Source organism: Eublepharis macularius, chromosome 8, assembly GCF_028583425.1.
Source record: "Eublepharis macularius isolate TG4126 chromosome 8, MPM_Emac_v1.0, whole genome shotgun sequence".
Taxonomy (NCBI): Eukaryota; Metazoa; Chordata; class Lepidosauria; order Squamata; family Eublepharidae; genus Eublepharis; species Eublepharis macularius.
Window position 1 is genome coordinate 105,645,304 of NC_072797.1, and position 14,401 is coordinate 105,659,704.

Consider the following 14,401-nt stretch of genomic DNA (forward strand, 5'->3'; position numbering starts at 1 on the left):
CTAGCCCAGCAGTCCCAGAAACCTGACTAGATCAGGCAGGACAGGCACTAATAATCACTGTGAGCCGTCAGCCGAGGTGCCCACTGAGCTTGGCCCCAGAGCCTAGCAACAGCCCTGGAACCTGAGGGGGTAGATCCTAACCCACCACACACACACACACACACACACACACACAAATCAAGCACCATTGTACTCTCCCTGTCTCTCTCTCAAAATGCCACCAACAGCTCTCTCCCACTCCACTGTCTGCTGAAACTGAAAGCCAAAGCTGGGAGCACGGTTCCTTTTATAACCAGAGTTCCCATAGAGCAAAACAGGAGGTCTGTGGTTGGTAGTCAGAACTGCCTAACAGGGTTTGAAGAGATGAGATTGGTGTTCCCATGGCTACAGAAGACCCTCCCTCCCCCCTGCTCTTTGCTCCTGCTCTTTGCTCCCATGTAGCAACTTTGGAGCTACACACTTGGAAGGAAGACCTGCCTATCAAGCTAAATTGGGCTTAGATTGGGGTTTCCAGGGCAACAGAAGGAGTTCAGACAGAGTTCAGCCAGTCCCTGCCTATGTTGCCAAGGGAATTGATTGAAGGTGCCAGACTGGCTTAACGAACAGCTGACAAATGCAACGAACAGGGCTTGGAATGAACACATGTTCATTCGGAATGGGGCCTCATGAACAGCTTGCTCGCGAACAGCAGAACGGGCTGTTCATGGCTTTGTTTGTTCGTATCGCTGTTCGTGCCCATCTCTAGTCAGGATGAGTGATAACCAGCAGGTTCTGACTAGGAAACCAGCAGAACCAAGGCTACCATCAGAGCCAGATACAGGAATTCAGAGGAAATGGAGGACAGGAGCAGATGCCTCTGGAGTCTGGAAAACACTTTCCCAAAGTGGAAAGCTTTGCAGGCTTTAGGTGTAACTGCTGACATGGGAGGGCTGTATTGTAGGAATGGGGTCTCAGATGCTTCACTAATGAGTTGCGGATCATAGACTTCATCATTATTTTTGCCTTATATATTATCTGCTGCTTTAAATATGTACTCCTATGTACAACCAGCACGCCATGTTGTATAACATTAGTCCTAGAATTGATTATGTTTTGCTCCAGTATTTTTCTTCTCTGTCTTGGATCCTTGTTAATGCTATGTCTTTTAAACTTGTATCTGTTTATCTTATGGTATTGTATTGAAACGTACTTGATATTGATTGTATTAACCTCATACTGTGTAATCCGCCTTGAGTCTCAGTGAGAAAGACAGACCATAAATGATGTAAATAAACAAACAAATAAATAAATAAATCCAAGCAGCAACATTATGGGTTTCTCCCAGGCATAAAGGCCCTTATCAGTATGTGTAATCTTTTTGCTACAGTATTTACATTTTTTGAATAATGCCTTCTGAGCCATGACAGAAAAATGGACAAAAACTCAGTTGGGATTGTTTGGTATGATTTTTAACTCAGAAGACAGATGGTGAATTGACAGAACTGCCAATGAAGAGATATACAAAAGATGAACCTCTCTCTCTCTCTCTCTATGGCAGTAAAAGGAATACTGAAGGAAGGAGGCACTCTCCCATCTGTTTTGCATGTTGATCTTAGAGGGAAGGTTCTATCTTGCAGCAGAACAGGTAATGCATCCTCTATAGCTTCTAGATCCCCTAGAAAACTTTAGAATCTTCTCTCCATGACTGGCCTCTGCCCGTGTAGTCCCAATGTGGAATTGCATGGAGGACTCAAAAGTGAAGATTTTTCCAGTGTAGATTTTTTTAAAGAGCAAAAGACACATTCTTGATTATAAATATAACGTAATACATATAACATACCTTTGACAGTTATCTGCGCTATTGCTTCTATGACACCAAGAGTAGACATGGCCACACAGGTGTAGTTGGCAGACTGCCTGACATCATTTAGCTCCAAGACATTCCTTCCTATTGGCATATCATCTTCTGGGGTCAGATCTTCAGCCCCCAGCATCCATTTGACATAGGGCATTGGTGACCCCACAGCAACACAAGTGATATTAACACTTCCTCCTGGCATGATCTCGTGGTTGGTGGGTGGGATTGAGAACCTTGGTGGAACCCGACGAACTGAAATGAAACACAAAAAAACTCTAGTAAGCCATATAAATTGGAGAACATTATTCTTGTTCACAAGACTACATGCATTTCGATTTAATTCTTTCATTATTTCTTGTAATTGCCAAAAAATAAATTACAGGCTAAGCAGGTTTATTGCCCACAAAATAAATCATTTACATTTACTTATCAGTAACTTTTAACCACATTCATACAAAAGTTGGTCCAGATCTAGCAGGGCCCCACAATTGACTAACTACATACTAACAATTCACAAACATCATGCAAAAAGATACACACACACATATATATGCATGTATATTCTATATGTATATGTATACATATATATGCACAGTAGAAAACTGGAGGGTCAACAGCATGCTTCAGTTGAGTATCAAAACCAACTTCAATGCTGCACACTTCCAGCTGATGTGAAGAAATGTGGTGCAACACATTGTCACATCACAGCCCTCAAACGCATCACCTACATACACTGAAAATGCAATTCTGTTTTGCTTTCAGACTCAAAAGTGGATGCAGCCTCAAGACCTCACACTAACACTGTAACAAACATAGGAAAATATAAATATATATATATATATATATATATATATATATATAGTCACAGGAGAAGATACAAGGCAAAGCCAGTAAGAGAACTGGGTTTTGTCATGCAAGCAAGCAAATGACAGAGTCTATAAGGAATCATGCTTAGGAAAGAATTCTCAAAGAGGTATATTTGTGGCAACTAAAAACACTTTCTAAAAAGGGAAAAATAGGATAGAGGAGATTTTAAAAATAATGTAGGGGCAAGATAGTTTTTTAAAAAAACAGGGATAGAATTGAAAGTAGGAAGATACTTGATTAAGTTTAGGATTATTATGAAGCAAGTGTAAGGTGTTGGGGAAGGAGCAAAACATTAAGCATTCCAGGTTCCATGGTGTTCACATAGAAGGAAAGCAAAATAAACAGATAAGATTAATAATACTATTAAAGGCAGCTCTCTGTGTACAATATGAGGGACAGTATATCTAAAACACATAGCAGCAGGGCATTGCATTAACAGAGTTGTTAATATTTAAGCAAACACAACACTGAAAAAATTACCAGACAATAACAGATCAGTGTTCCTGCTTCAAGTATTCTGTCTTTGTGTGCATGTATGATGACAGTTACAGAGGCAACAGGGACAGGTAGATTCGGACTTGCGCCTTTCAATGGACAAAGAATATTGTGCTTTATTTGTGTTGATCTTGTGAAGAAATTCATTGTGCATTCTCTATTTTAGCAAAATAAATACATTGGCTAATATGACTCCAATCCAGAGCAAGTTAGTGAGGCTTAAGCACAGTATTGAAGTCAATGGGAATTTAGTTTCGCCTGAGCTTAAGTGTGATCCACTCTCTCTCTGGAGAGTACAAAACAAACATTATATTAGTTTGAACCTTTCTATTGGATTGACATGAATGTCTGTAAATGTCTATGGATTCTAGAGGGGCTTTCTGTGATGGCCTCGTGAGTGAATGGGACAGGCATAGGGAGAACAAACATGCCTTTTACAGCCAATTGACAGAGGTTAGACAAAGCAAGTGACAGGCAATGCAGAATTTGTAGTGCCAAACATAATAATTTTATAAGAAAGTAACTAAATAAGACATAGGAAAGTTTTAGTCTTCATGCTTGGGCTGCTTGAAGGAACAATTGTAGGAAGTCATTCTTGAACCAGCAGGCATCAGTATAAAAACAAAATTAAAGGAAAATAAAATCAGAAAAAGCAGGAACACTGACCAAACTGACAAGACCTTAAAGTGTTACAGGTTTGTCATGCATACAGGCTATCTCCCTCTCTCGTCATGCATAACAATTAGATACCAGCACATATCAAAAGCCATGACCAGGGTATTCCCAGCTTAAACATAACATTAACTTAAAAATTAAAAAGGCCACAATGCAGCTACATTCATTTCATTTGTATTCTTTGTTATTGATTTTAATTAATAGTTTTGTAAGGTGGGTAAAAAAGTAAAAAACACACCAACCTTCTCGCAGCTCTGAGGGATGTAGGGGGTTTGATGCAGAACACAATGAAATGAGGAAAGGAGAAAAACAAGGGAAACACAGAGAGAGTAAAAAGGCCATATCAAGGCTTTCAACTGCTACTTGAACATCTTTTACTTGTTCTAATCAAACCTTCCTACCTCAGCTCTGACCATTAAGCAATTTATTGCAGCTATCATGATGTTAGAAACTAGCATTGTTTTGAAAAAGAATCCCCTGCAGATAATTATGGTATACATGCCTCATGCAGTACAGTATTTTGAAAGGAAAAGGATCAAATGCCTAAGGAGGCCATAATAACCTTTGAGCCTTGTCTAGCCAGAAAAAAAATTAAACCAGATTTTTTTGTATAATATCCCCACACTAAAGTAATGAGTTGAAAGCTGTATGAGTTTAAAATATTTTGGATTTTTGCTGCTGTTACAATCTGTTCCTATGCTTTGTAGCCAGGTAGGATTATTTGTGTGTATGTTAGACATTATGTTCTTCTTGTACCAAATGTTGTTAAGAGCCAGGCATTGAAAACTGTGATAGTGGAAGCTCTGTAAAGAAGCTATAAAACCAAAAGGAACACGTCCCAGAATCTTTTAAAAAATCAATCACACCTATTACTTTTCAAGAATATACTTGTTGGAATCTATTCCCTTAATTCATAACCATCAGAAAAACAAGTAATACTCCCTCTACTCTCTTTTAAATAATGAACAATTAATTCATTACAGCAGTGCCAGGGATTACACTTTACTGATAAGGTTTCAGTTTAGAAGAAATATGTCTGTATAAAAACTATGCTTAAAGAAACAGAAAAAAAGAAGGCTGCACCATTGTCTTCTTCACAGAGAATTATAAGCGAAGAACTTTTCCTTTGCAACTCAGCAGTAGAGGTCATGTGGCCATGCACCTCAATATCCTGAGTTTTAATTAGAGTCGAATTAGTTGCACTGCAGGCAATCATATTAGAAATTTAAACAAAACAAAGAAAGGAAAACTGAAAACCCCAAAATAAATGCAACATTCAGGTCAATACTCAATGCAGGAAAAGGAGGTTAGGAAATAAAAATGTTGGTATACTTACAAACCTTAAGTCACGGGGTAAGTTTGGACTGAAAAGTGTGTTTATTCATATCATTTCGCCAAACCATTCATCTAAGCTTTTAAAACATTTTTTCCTTAATTTTTTTTTTGCCTTGACACTTTGTTTATTACTGTAGTTACAGCATTGACCCCAAGAGCATCTTTACACCCCTTGAGCCTGAATGAACGGTGGATACCAGGGTTATGTCATTCCTACCTCTGACATATAGATTGGCAGGGGCAGAATAGCGGGTACCCGCACTGTTGGTTGCAACACACTCATATTTGCCTTGGTCAGATTCTTCACTCAATTCGATTTGGAGGGCACCTGTATGGATATAAAATATATTGCCAAAGAGACGGTCAAAGAAAGGTTTCAAGCTTCTAACTACACCTTGTTTAATAATAATGAAAAACCCCGAATATGAAGATCCACTCAACGCCGGGTCATTTTCTTGCTAAGGTGGCACAGACAAAAAATGATGTAATGAAAAAAACAAAGAGATTATTTTTTTCACACCATCAAACTAGTACAAGTAAACAATCTGCATTTGGCAAACAATTCTCTAGCATAGTACTTTCTCCCAGTGTTAAAATGAAGATGGGTGAGACTGCTTCAAGGAATTGTGGCTTTAAAATAAAACAAAGGAGATTAGGTCATTGGGATGTCACCATTTAGTGTTTAAATTAATTTTATTTATTTGAGTAACAAAGGGAATACAAAAGGTGGTTCTCAGCACAAAAAAAGTGAGAAGATGGGTTTCAAGAAAGTCTTCCGCCGAAGAAGGCCAAAAATGTGCAGCAAGTACAAAAAAAGCTGCTTGAAGTGAAAAAAAGAAAATGAATTAGTCATTTATAGTCATCAAAATATTTTTTAAAGAAACAAAGCTCCCTTAAAGACATGCAGATTGGTAAGAAAAAGAAAGACATTTTGCCACAACTTACAATCTTTTAGTGCATATGCTGAAAAACAAGAGCAGTTGAATTAGAAGGCAAAAAAAAAGTTAAAAAGCATGGCCAAGCCAACAAGGAAGAAGCAACCAACCACTGCTGAGGACCTCAGGATGGCCCCCTAAGACACCCATCAAAATCCACGAGTGGGATTAGCAGTGTGGTGTCACAAAACCCAAGAAAAATATAAAACAAGAATTATAAAAGACATGAACCATTTTGATAAAAGTATTAAAAACCAGCAATACCACATACCACCAAGAATACTAAGTCATCAACCTTTCCAGTTTCAAGGCCTGACGATCAGAAGGATCCAAAAATCCAGAGGAGGGTGAATCCAAGAAAAAATATAGTGTTGCTATAATTTGTTAGGGGGAAGAATGTGTTTTTTTACTTTATGAAGGTAAAAGAAAAATAGAATTGAACAAAAATTAAAAAGAAACCCCTTTGAAAGACAAAGTTAAAAAGAAGATATTCCATGTTGTCTTCTGCATGTCTGCAACTGTTCTCCAGACCATCTTGGCTTGGTCCAAAACAAGAACAGCTAAGGAAGAAAAAAAAATGATCTTTTTTTTTTTGCTCCAAGTTGGACCAAAAAAAAAAGAAAGAAAAAAAGAAAAGAAAAAAGGTAGAAAAACAAGAAGAAAAAAGAAAAAGAGGGACAAATGGTACGCTGTGACTGGGTTGTGGCCTGAAGACCGGGATATGCTTTCTTTAAAGCATATCACAAAGTAACGCATTTTGGGGGGAAATAAAGGATGAACAAACACAATTTTTTAAAATGGAAATTAAAACGGATGGTGGGAAAAAAATCACAAGATGACAGTCACTGATCATAACTGAATAGGTCAAAAGGAAAAACTAAAAATGACAGACATTTCAGTAATGATTTTATTTTTTAAAAAAGGACAATAATGAAAGGGATGAAAGGACAGAAAGAATAAGATCATTCTGTGAACGTTAGTTCAGCATTCTTACCTCTTATTGGTGTACCACCTGGGTGGATAATATGAATGCAAATAAGATTAGAAAGAAGAAGCATTAGTACGAGAAGAAGGAGGCTAGGGCTTTGGAAGAAGAATCAAATTAGAATTACAGAATTAAATAAGGTTCTTAAAAGAAACTTGAATTTCTATACGGTTAAAAACAGGAATATATATTTTATGTACAAATATTATATTAAAATGCATAACAGTATACCAAAATAGGCAAAGGCCATCATGTTTGGGGGACATGGCAGAACTGTCATTCATACGAGAGCTTAGATTTTTGGTTAGACAGGGTTAAAATATATTGTATAGGTTTGAAATCTTTAAAAAAAGACCTTTACAATACTACATTTAATACATAGTTTAGGAAAAGATATTGGATACTCTATTTAAGTGAGAGAAATATATATCCATATATATAGGGAGACATATATATATATATATATACATGTGTTTGTGGTGTGTGTGTGGGATATATATATAAAAAACAAGAGACAGAGTAAAAAGGAAACAATTAAGGCTATCTGGTAATAAACACTTATTGAAATCTTGTCATTTATTGTGCTACTACTACGTGATACTTGTGTATTGTTCCTTCTAACCAAGTGTTTCTAAGACTGATACAACATTTCTGTGGAGCAGTGTATGTGCCACTACAGAGGTCCGGTGCCTACACTGACTGTTAGTAAAATGCATGCCATGCATTTTAAGAGTAATAATCATCATTATACCATAATCATAGTATTCTGCATATGGAAATTAGTGGGGGTGAAGTGCGCTTCAGAACTAAGCACTTACCAATAGATTCTGGAGATTTAAATACGGAGAGAAGAAAGACAGCATAAAAATATTATTATATTCCTTATAATTTGGCACAAACGTTTTCAAGTTAAAGCTTTATATACTAAGTAATCTATGTCACATGTGAAAATTACTTCTAATTTTACATTAACAGAAGTTTAATCTACACAATTCTGCTGACAACAAGCAAAGAAGTCAGTTAACAAGATGACTCAACATCACAGGACAGGTCAAAAAAGCTTAGATATTTGGGAAGACAGGTGGATTAGACAACTGATTTCTACAGTAAATTGCTATCATTGCTAATGTAAACAGCTTATTATATATCCCTCCCCCTTCTATTATCTTTTATATGGGTATAAACTTTCAACTTAGCAAATTTAAAGTTATCTTATTATAAAGCTGCAGAGAGCGTAAGGTGGGTGGGGTGACAGGATTCCTCAGGGAAGTAAGACGGGCAAAGAGAAAGAGCGGCAAAAGCTGGACTCTACATGAATGGCAGGCTTCTGTAGATCCAGACACTATAATATTCAGGAAGCTTTAGCATAGCTGCAGACTACTGTGGCTAAATGCATCAGGAAAATCTCAGCCAGTAAAAATCTCTCCTTTTGTATGCTACTTTTTGTTTTGGTTTTAGTGTTGGTTAAAGATAGTACATATAAGGGGGGTGGGAAATGCGGTGTTTCATGTACTAGTAAGAAAAAAGAAAATGTGTACAAACTGGCTAATCTTTCGTGGGTTTAAAATGTTGAAAAGGTGGCACAAAATACAATTTTTATAAGAATATTGTAAGTATCAGTTAATGAAAGTTTTGGATTGGATGGATATAACCATTGGTACTCCTTGCAGGTTCTGAATGAAGTCCAATGTTGAAATAAATTTGTTTTTAAATAATAATAATAAAAATAAAGATAGGGATAGAGGAGAAAATGATTCTGTCAAATACTGCAGGAAAGCAGTAAAGAAAAGAAAAATATCAAAACTACAGTCACAGCAGTGAGCAATGTGGAATAAACAGAAGCTGCAAGATGCACACCAGAGAAACAGACTTTGGAAACAGGCTATGACAACAACAGACATGGACAACACGCTCAACAACATAAAAAAAGAGAACAAGGGAAGGAATCATTACCTAAAAAATAAAATAAAATAAAAATTAAAGAAGAGAAAAAAGAAAGAAAAATTCTGAGCATTAGAGCAAACAGTAACAAGACCATACCTGATCGCAATTGTTTGATTCGCCCATTGTTGTTGCTTGTGTCCACTGGTAAAAAATCTTTGAACCAAGTTATTTCAGGATCAGGATTGCCACTGGCTGCACATAACATAGTGGCTGTTCGAGTGCGTTCAACCACCTTTAACTGTGGGCCCATATCAATGGTGGGGAAGCCACGGGGAATTTGATCCTCTGAAAATGAAACACAGATACCAAATTTACAAAACAGTTCCTATTACAGTTAAGCATCTTCTCTACCAGATGCATTTTAAACCCGTTTTAATATAATAGTGTTTTCCCAAGTGAGTCTAAAATCAGTATTTGTAAATCAAATGAAAAGATCACTTTATATTGAATGAACTTTCTGAACAAAATTGACCTCTTCTGCAGTCTATACAGCACCATGATAAAAACATGAGCATCCCAGTGTTACATATTACAACTTAATGAAAACCATGCTAGGATCAAAGATGAATGTTCCAGAATCTGCTCTCTGCTGTTCCTTAGTATGTATTAAAACAAATTATCTCTTCTTTGCATTTTTATTTGAACTACAGCTGATGATGCATCCTATATGGTCATGTTTTGCCAACAAGATATGTAACAGGACGCCAACTAAGGACAGCAACTAACTCCCCTAAGCTAGTACTTCTCCTGAAGATATACCTGCATCAGAAGCATACTGCTAGAACATCAGTAAACTGGCACAACTCTGCTGTCATATAAGAGGTAGTATGTGTTAAATTTACACCAATGGAGAAACAAAACATGGTGTTATCTAAAGCAGTGATCCCAAATCTTTTTGATATGGTGACCTACAAGTTCAAATTTACTTTATATAGTGACCCATTCAGAGCTGGCCCAAAAGATGGAGATGGGCGGGGGAGCGAAGGGTTGAGGAGATGCAGGAAGATGTCAGATGTCAGCAAAGAGGCAGGTGGCAAGTGGCTCAGTGCAGTACACCTCCCAAAGCAGGTAGAGGGCAGCGGAACATTTCAGAGGTCTTGGGAAAAGGTTGGGCTACTGAAGGAGCAGTGCCAAAATACAGCCTATGCTCACACATACCGCTTTCTCTCCTCCTCTCACTTTTCCATGCACTTAATAGTTCCTACCTAGTTTCCAGCCTTCCCCTCTTCTTCCATCTGTTATCATAAAGTTACTAGTTATTAGTCAGCTCCCCTGCCCCATTATTGTTGCAAAAGGGAAAGGGAGGCAAGAATGTGAGAAGCTGGAAAGGAAGAAGAGAAGAGAAACAGAAGGACGGAAACGGCAGAAGCTGCCATTTGGGGTGGCTGGCCTGCAACTTGCTTTCAGAAGCTTTACAGTCCATTTTTGGGTCCTGACCCACAGGTTGCAAAACACTGGACCACGGCTAGATCAGAAAACCATTTTTTTTAGATAGCCTAATGATAATTCTTGGGTTATCAAGGGAAGAATGCAATGAACATTTCCCACTGACGAACCAGTTCGAGGTTCGTAGTTTGTGGGCGTCAGAATGGCCCCCGTTGGACTTAGAGAGCCCATATTCCCAGGGAGTGTTTAGCAGGCGCTCCTCCAGCCAGCACCCAAGTTTGGTCACGATTGCAATAGGGATCTTGGAGTTATACCCTCTCCAATCTGAGCCCCCCAGGAAACTCCCATTCGATACAATTAGAGCCACCGGTTGACGTTGGCCCAGTGTACAAGGGGTTGGCCGTCAGAACTGCCTATCAGGGTTTGCAGGGAGATTGGAATGCCCATGGCTACAGAACACCCCCTTTCTCCCTCCCTCCCCCCGGGTGTCTTCTCCCATGTAACCAACTGTAACCAATTTGCAGCTCCATGATTGGAAGGAAGACCTGCCAATCAAGGTAAGCTGGGCTTTGATTCAGGTTTCCAGGGTGACAGAAGGAGTGCAGACAGAGTTCAGGCATTCCTCCAGCTCCATTTCTAAGGGAATTGATTGATGGTGCCTGACTGTCTGGCTTCACGAACCGCAGGCGAACGCAACGAACCGGGCTTCCAATGAATGCTGGTTTGTTGGCCATGGACCCTCGTTCGTGAAAAATCAGGTGGTTCGTGGTTTTTTTTGGTTCATAATGCGGTTCATGCCCATGTCTAGTTAAGAGTCGTGATACAAGATTACAATAGGCTTTAAAGGTAAGAACTGCACTGTGAATTTGTCATGGAAGCTAACTAATGTGGCTCAATTCTTCCTTTCTGCATTCAGAAGTATCTTCTATGACTTTCTAATGTATCTATAATACTTTCCATCTATTCCTGAATTCTAAGAAATATTGTTAAGACTTAATTTTGATTCCAATAAAATTCCATATTCCACATCCTGTTGGTATCTGTGAAATCTGAGATGGCAATCCTAAGCAGGTGTACTTGGAAGTAAGTTCTATTTTATCCAATAGAGATTACTCCCAGGAAAGCATGCTTGCAGGCTGGGTAATCATATAGGTGGGCCAGGTTTAGTTTCACAGAGCAGAATCACATATACACAGGAACTTGGATATATCCACTGAAATGTTTGTCTTTTTTCCTTTTCAATAATAGACTCTGATTCCACACTATATCCATTTTTTCAAACTTCCTCCACTGTCAAGAAAATGTATGCCATGGGGGACAGTGCTATTTAGGGTTGCCGGTCCATGGTGGGCACCCATCAAGATGGTGTGGGGGAGGGAGAAAGGGATACCAGGATTGCACACAATATCATTTCTGGGGTAAACAATAAGTGATATTACGTCCCTTTAGAAATTGCCCAAAAATCTATGGTAAAATGTTATGGTTTTTCCTGGAAGACATCAGGTCATGTGAGATGTTAGCAACTAAAAAAAAACAACTCACTGCCTGAAGGAGTGACCACAGGAAGAGCAAGTTGCCAGCCTGATCTATTTCAGAAAGCTCACAGAACTTGCACAGAATTAATAATGGATTTGGATTTATCCGATAGCAGGAATAGTAAGATTTTTTTGGAAAAAGTACAGTTTCGCAAGATTTTTTACTGTGCTATTTCAAGAATCACATCCACGTATCCTTCTATGATATAAAGACCTCAGTGATTTCTTTTTTTAACAGCACTATAACCATGCTCTTACGTTCCTTCAAAAATAAGAGAGATTCAACAACTACTGTGTAACATATAACTACAACTACTATATAATAGATGTTTGTTGAAATTGTCCAGTGTCAAACACGTTGCTTGCTTTGCCCAGAAATAGTAGGAACTCTTGACATAGATGCAGTACAGTTTCCCAAAGAACCAGAAAAACTTACATGGAATATCCTTGAAACTGAATACTTGACAAATCTTTGCTCTACCTGGTGCCTTCCATCTTACCAAGGCTACTTAATAACTGACACTATGATGCATATAAACATTGCCTAACACACAGCTGTTATGATAATTTGAATTGTGAATACTATTTATTTTATTTCTGCCAATGAGCTGGAACTGTCAAAGGCTGACTGCTTTAGGACATTTGCTATAGTTTCTTACTAAAGAAATCTACTTTTGCCATGCTTAAGCAGTGTTTTTAATGCATTTGCATGACCTTTACTTCTTGCCTCAAAGACACCTCAAAGCCCTATTTTCTTATAAACAAGCATACAACAAAGATAATATATCTTGCATTCTAATAGGATGATGTATGTAGGAGAGCTTCCCTACCTTATTTTTTAATAAAGGTAATTAAATTCTATCCATCCCTTTTACTCACTGAATCTCTCTGAATACACACTTGTCATTAAATTTTGATGAGAAACATCACAATGTAACAGATTCAAATAGTTGGAGCTGTTATACTTTGACAGTTGTGGCTTGTTTCCAATCTGGCTGTCAGGTATTTGGCAATAAAACATAGTATTCAACATAAAATGGACTGTAGGAAATAATGAAATTTGTAATTGGAATGCTTATCTCAGTGGGTGTAGTTCATAAGATGTTGATTGCTTTTGTTCCACTTTAAATTTATTAGTGATTTCTATAAAATCTGTCTTTAAAATTTGGGGGCACAATGTCTGACAGATCATCAAATAAGATGAACAATCACATGAATCAGCAATTATCTTGAAGCCATATATACTTTTAGAGTGGAAAAAGTAGCTATTAATCACTATATGGCTAGCTTTAAACATCAGCGATTCCTGAAAAACAAAAATATTTTGACTTGTTCATTAGTGCGCTTGAATGCCACCATTAGGATGTTAGGTGGAATGTTTACCACTTTCCATTTTAATATTCAATCATACTGAATTAGCTAGAATTTCATTAACAATTTAAATCTGACTAGATCATCCCAGTATTGTTTGTGCAGGCCATTAAAGGATAGATACTATTACATCCTTGTGCTTACCAAAACATATACATAATATTTTGTTTAGGATGGCTGCTACTAAGGGAGTAGAGCCAGTGTCATGTAGTGGTTAGAGTGTCGGACTAGGATCTGGGAGAACCAAGTTTGAATTCCCCATTCTGCCATGGAAGCTCATTGGGTGACTTTGGGTAAATCACACACTCTCAGCCTAATCCTTCTCACAGTGTTGCAGTGAAGAAAAAATGGTGGAGAAGAGAATGATGTAAGCAGCTTTGGGTCCCCATTGAGGAAAAAGGGCAGGATATAATGATGTAAAGAAATGGAGAAAATTCTAGAGGTCTGGCAACACATGCTTAACATTTGTGAGGTATCTTGCTAGTATAATCTCCAACTAAATCCCTTGCTGTATTCAGGTATTTACTTCATGGTATTGCATTCTGAAATCTGAAAAGTTCCCAGAATTAATGATACATGCAGAACTCAAATGAACTTTTATAACAAAATGCTGCAACATTTTCTTGCTTTATATCTAAAGTTATTCTCATTTTAAAATAAGATCATAGTATTTGTCCTATATATTCAGAAGGGATGTTTCATTGTTTACAGATAATCTCCCTATCATTTCTTTATCTGTCTGAGATGTAAAGGTCAAACTCTCAAAACACACACTTCACCGAGTACAAATTTAACAACAATCAGTAAATCAATTTTAAATGTATTTCCTTAAAGTGCCAAAGTGCAATCAGTGATGTTCACCAAAATCTAGTAATAATCAATATACATCCAACTAGTTAATTAACATTCCAATAAATACACCAATAAAAACATCAATAAATAAACACAGGGTCTTTACAAAAATATTCTCCTATTTAGTAACACAAGTCCAACCGGTTGTTAACATGGATAGCAGTGATTATATCCTTTGGTTCAT

At 37.6% G+C, this 14,401-nt stretch overlaps 1 protein-coding gene across 1 annotated transcript in view; it reads right to left on the reverse strand.

The window, feature by feature from the left end:
- Positions 1–14,401, reverse strand: part of PTPRD (protein tyrosine phosphatase receptor type D) — a 513,284-nt gene that overhangs the window by 265,121 nt on the left and 233,762 nt on the right. Inside the window, exons 4-9 of the mRNA XM_054986312.1 lie at positions 9,170–9,358; positions 7,948–7,956; positions 7,139–7,156; positions 5,427–5,537; positions 4,117–4,128; positions 1,820–2,089 (exon numbers count right to left, since the gene is read on the reverse strand). Of these exons, the coding sequence (XP_054842287.1) occupies positions 1,820–2,089; positions 4,117–4,128; positions 5,427–5,537; positions 7,139–7,156; positions 7,948–7,956; positions 9,170–9,358 (609 nt within the window). The remainder of the gene's footprint in view (positions 1–1,819; positions 2,090–4,116; positions 4,129–5,426; positions 5,538–7,138; positions 7,157–7,947; positions 7,957–9,169; positions 9,359–14,401) is intronic.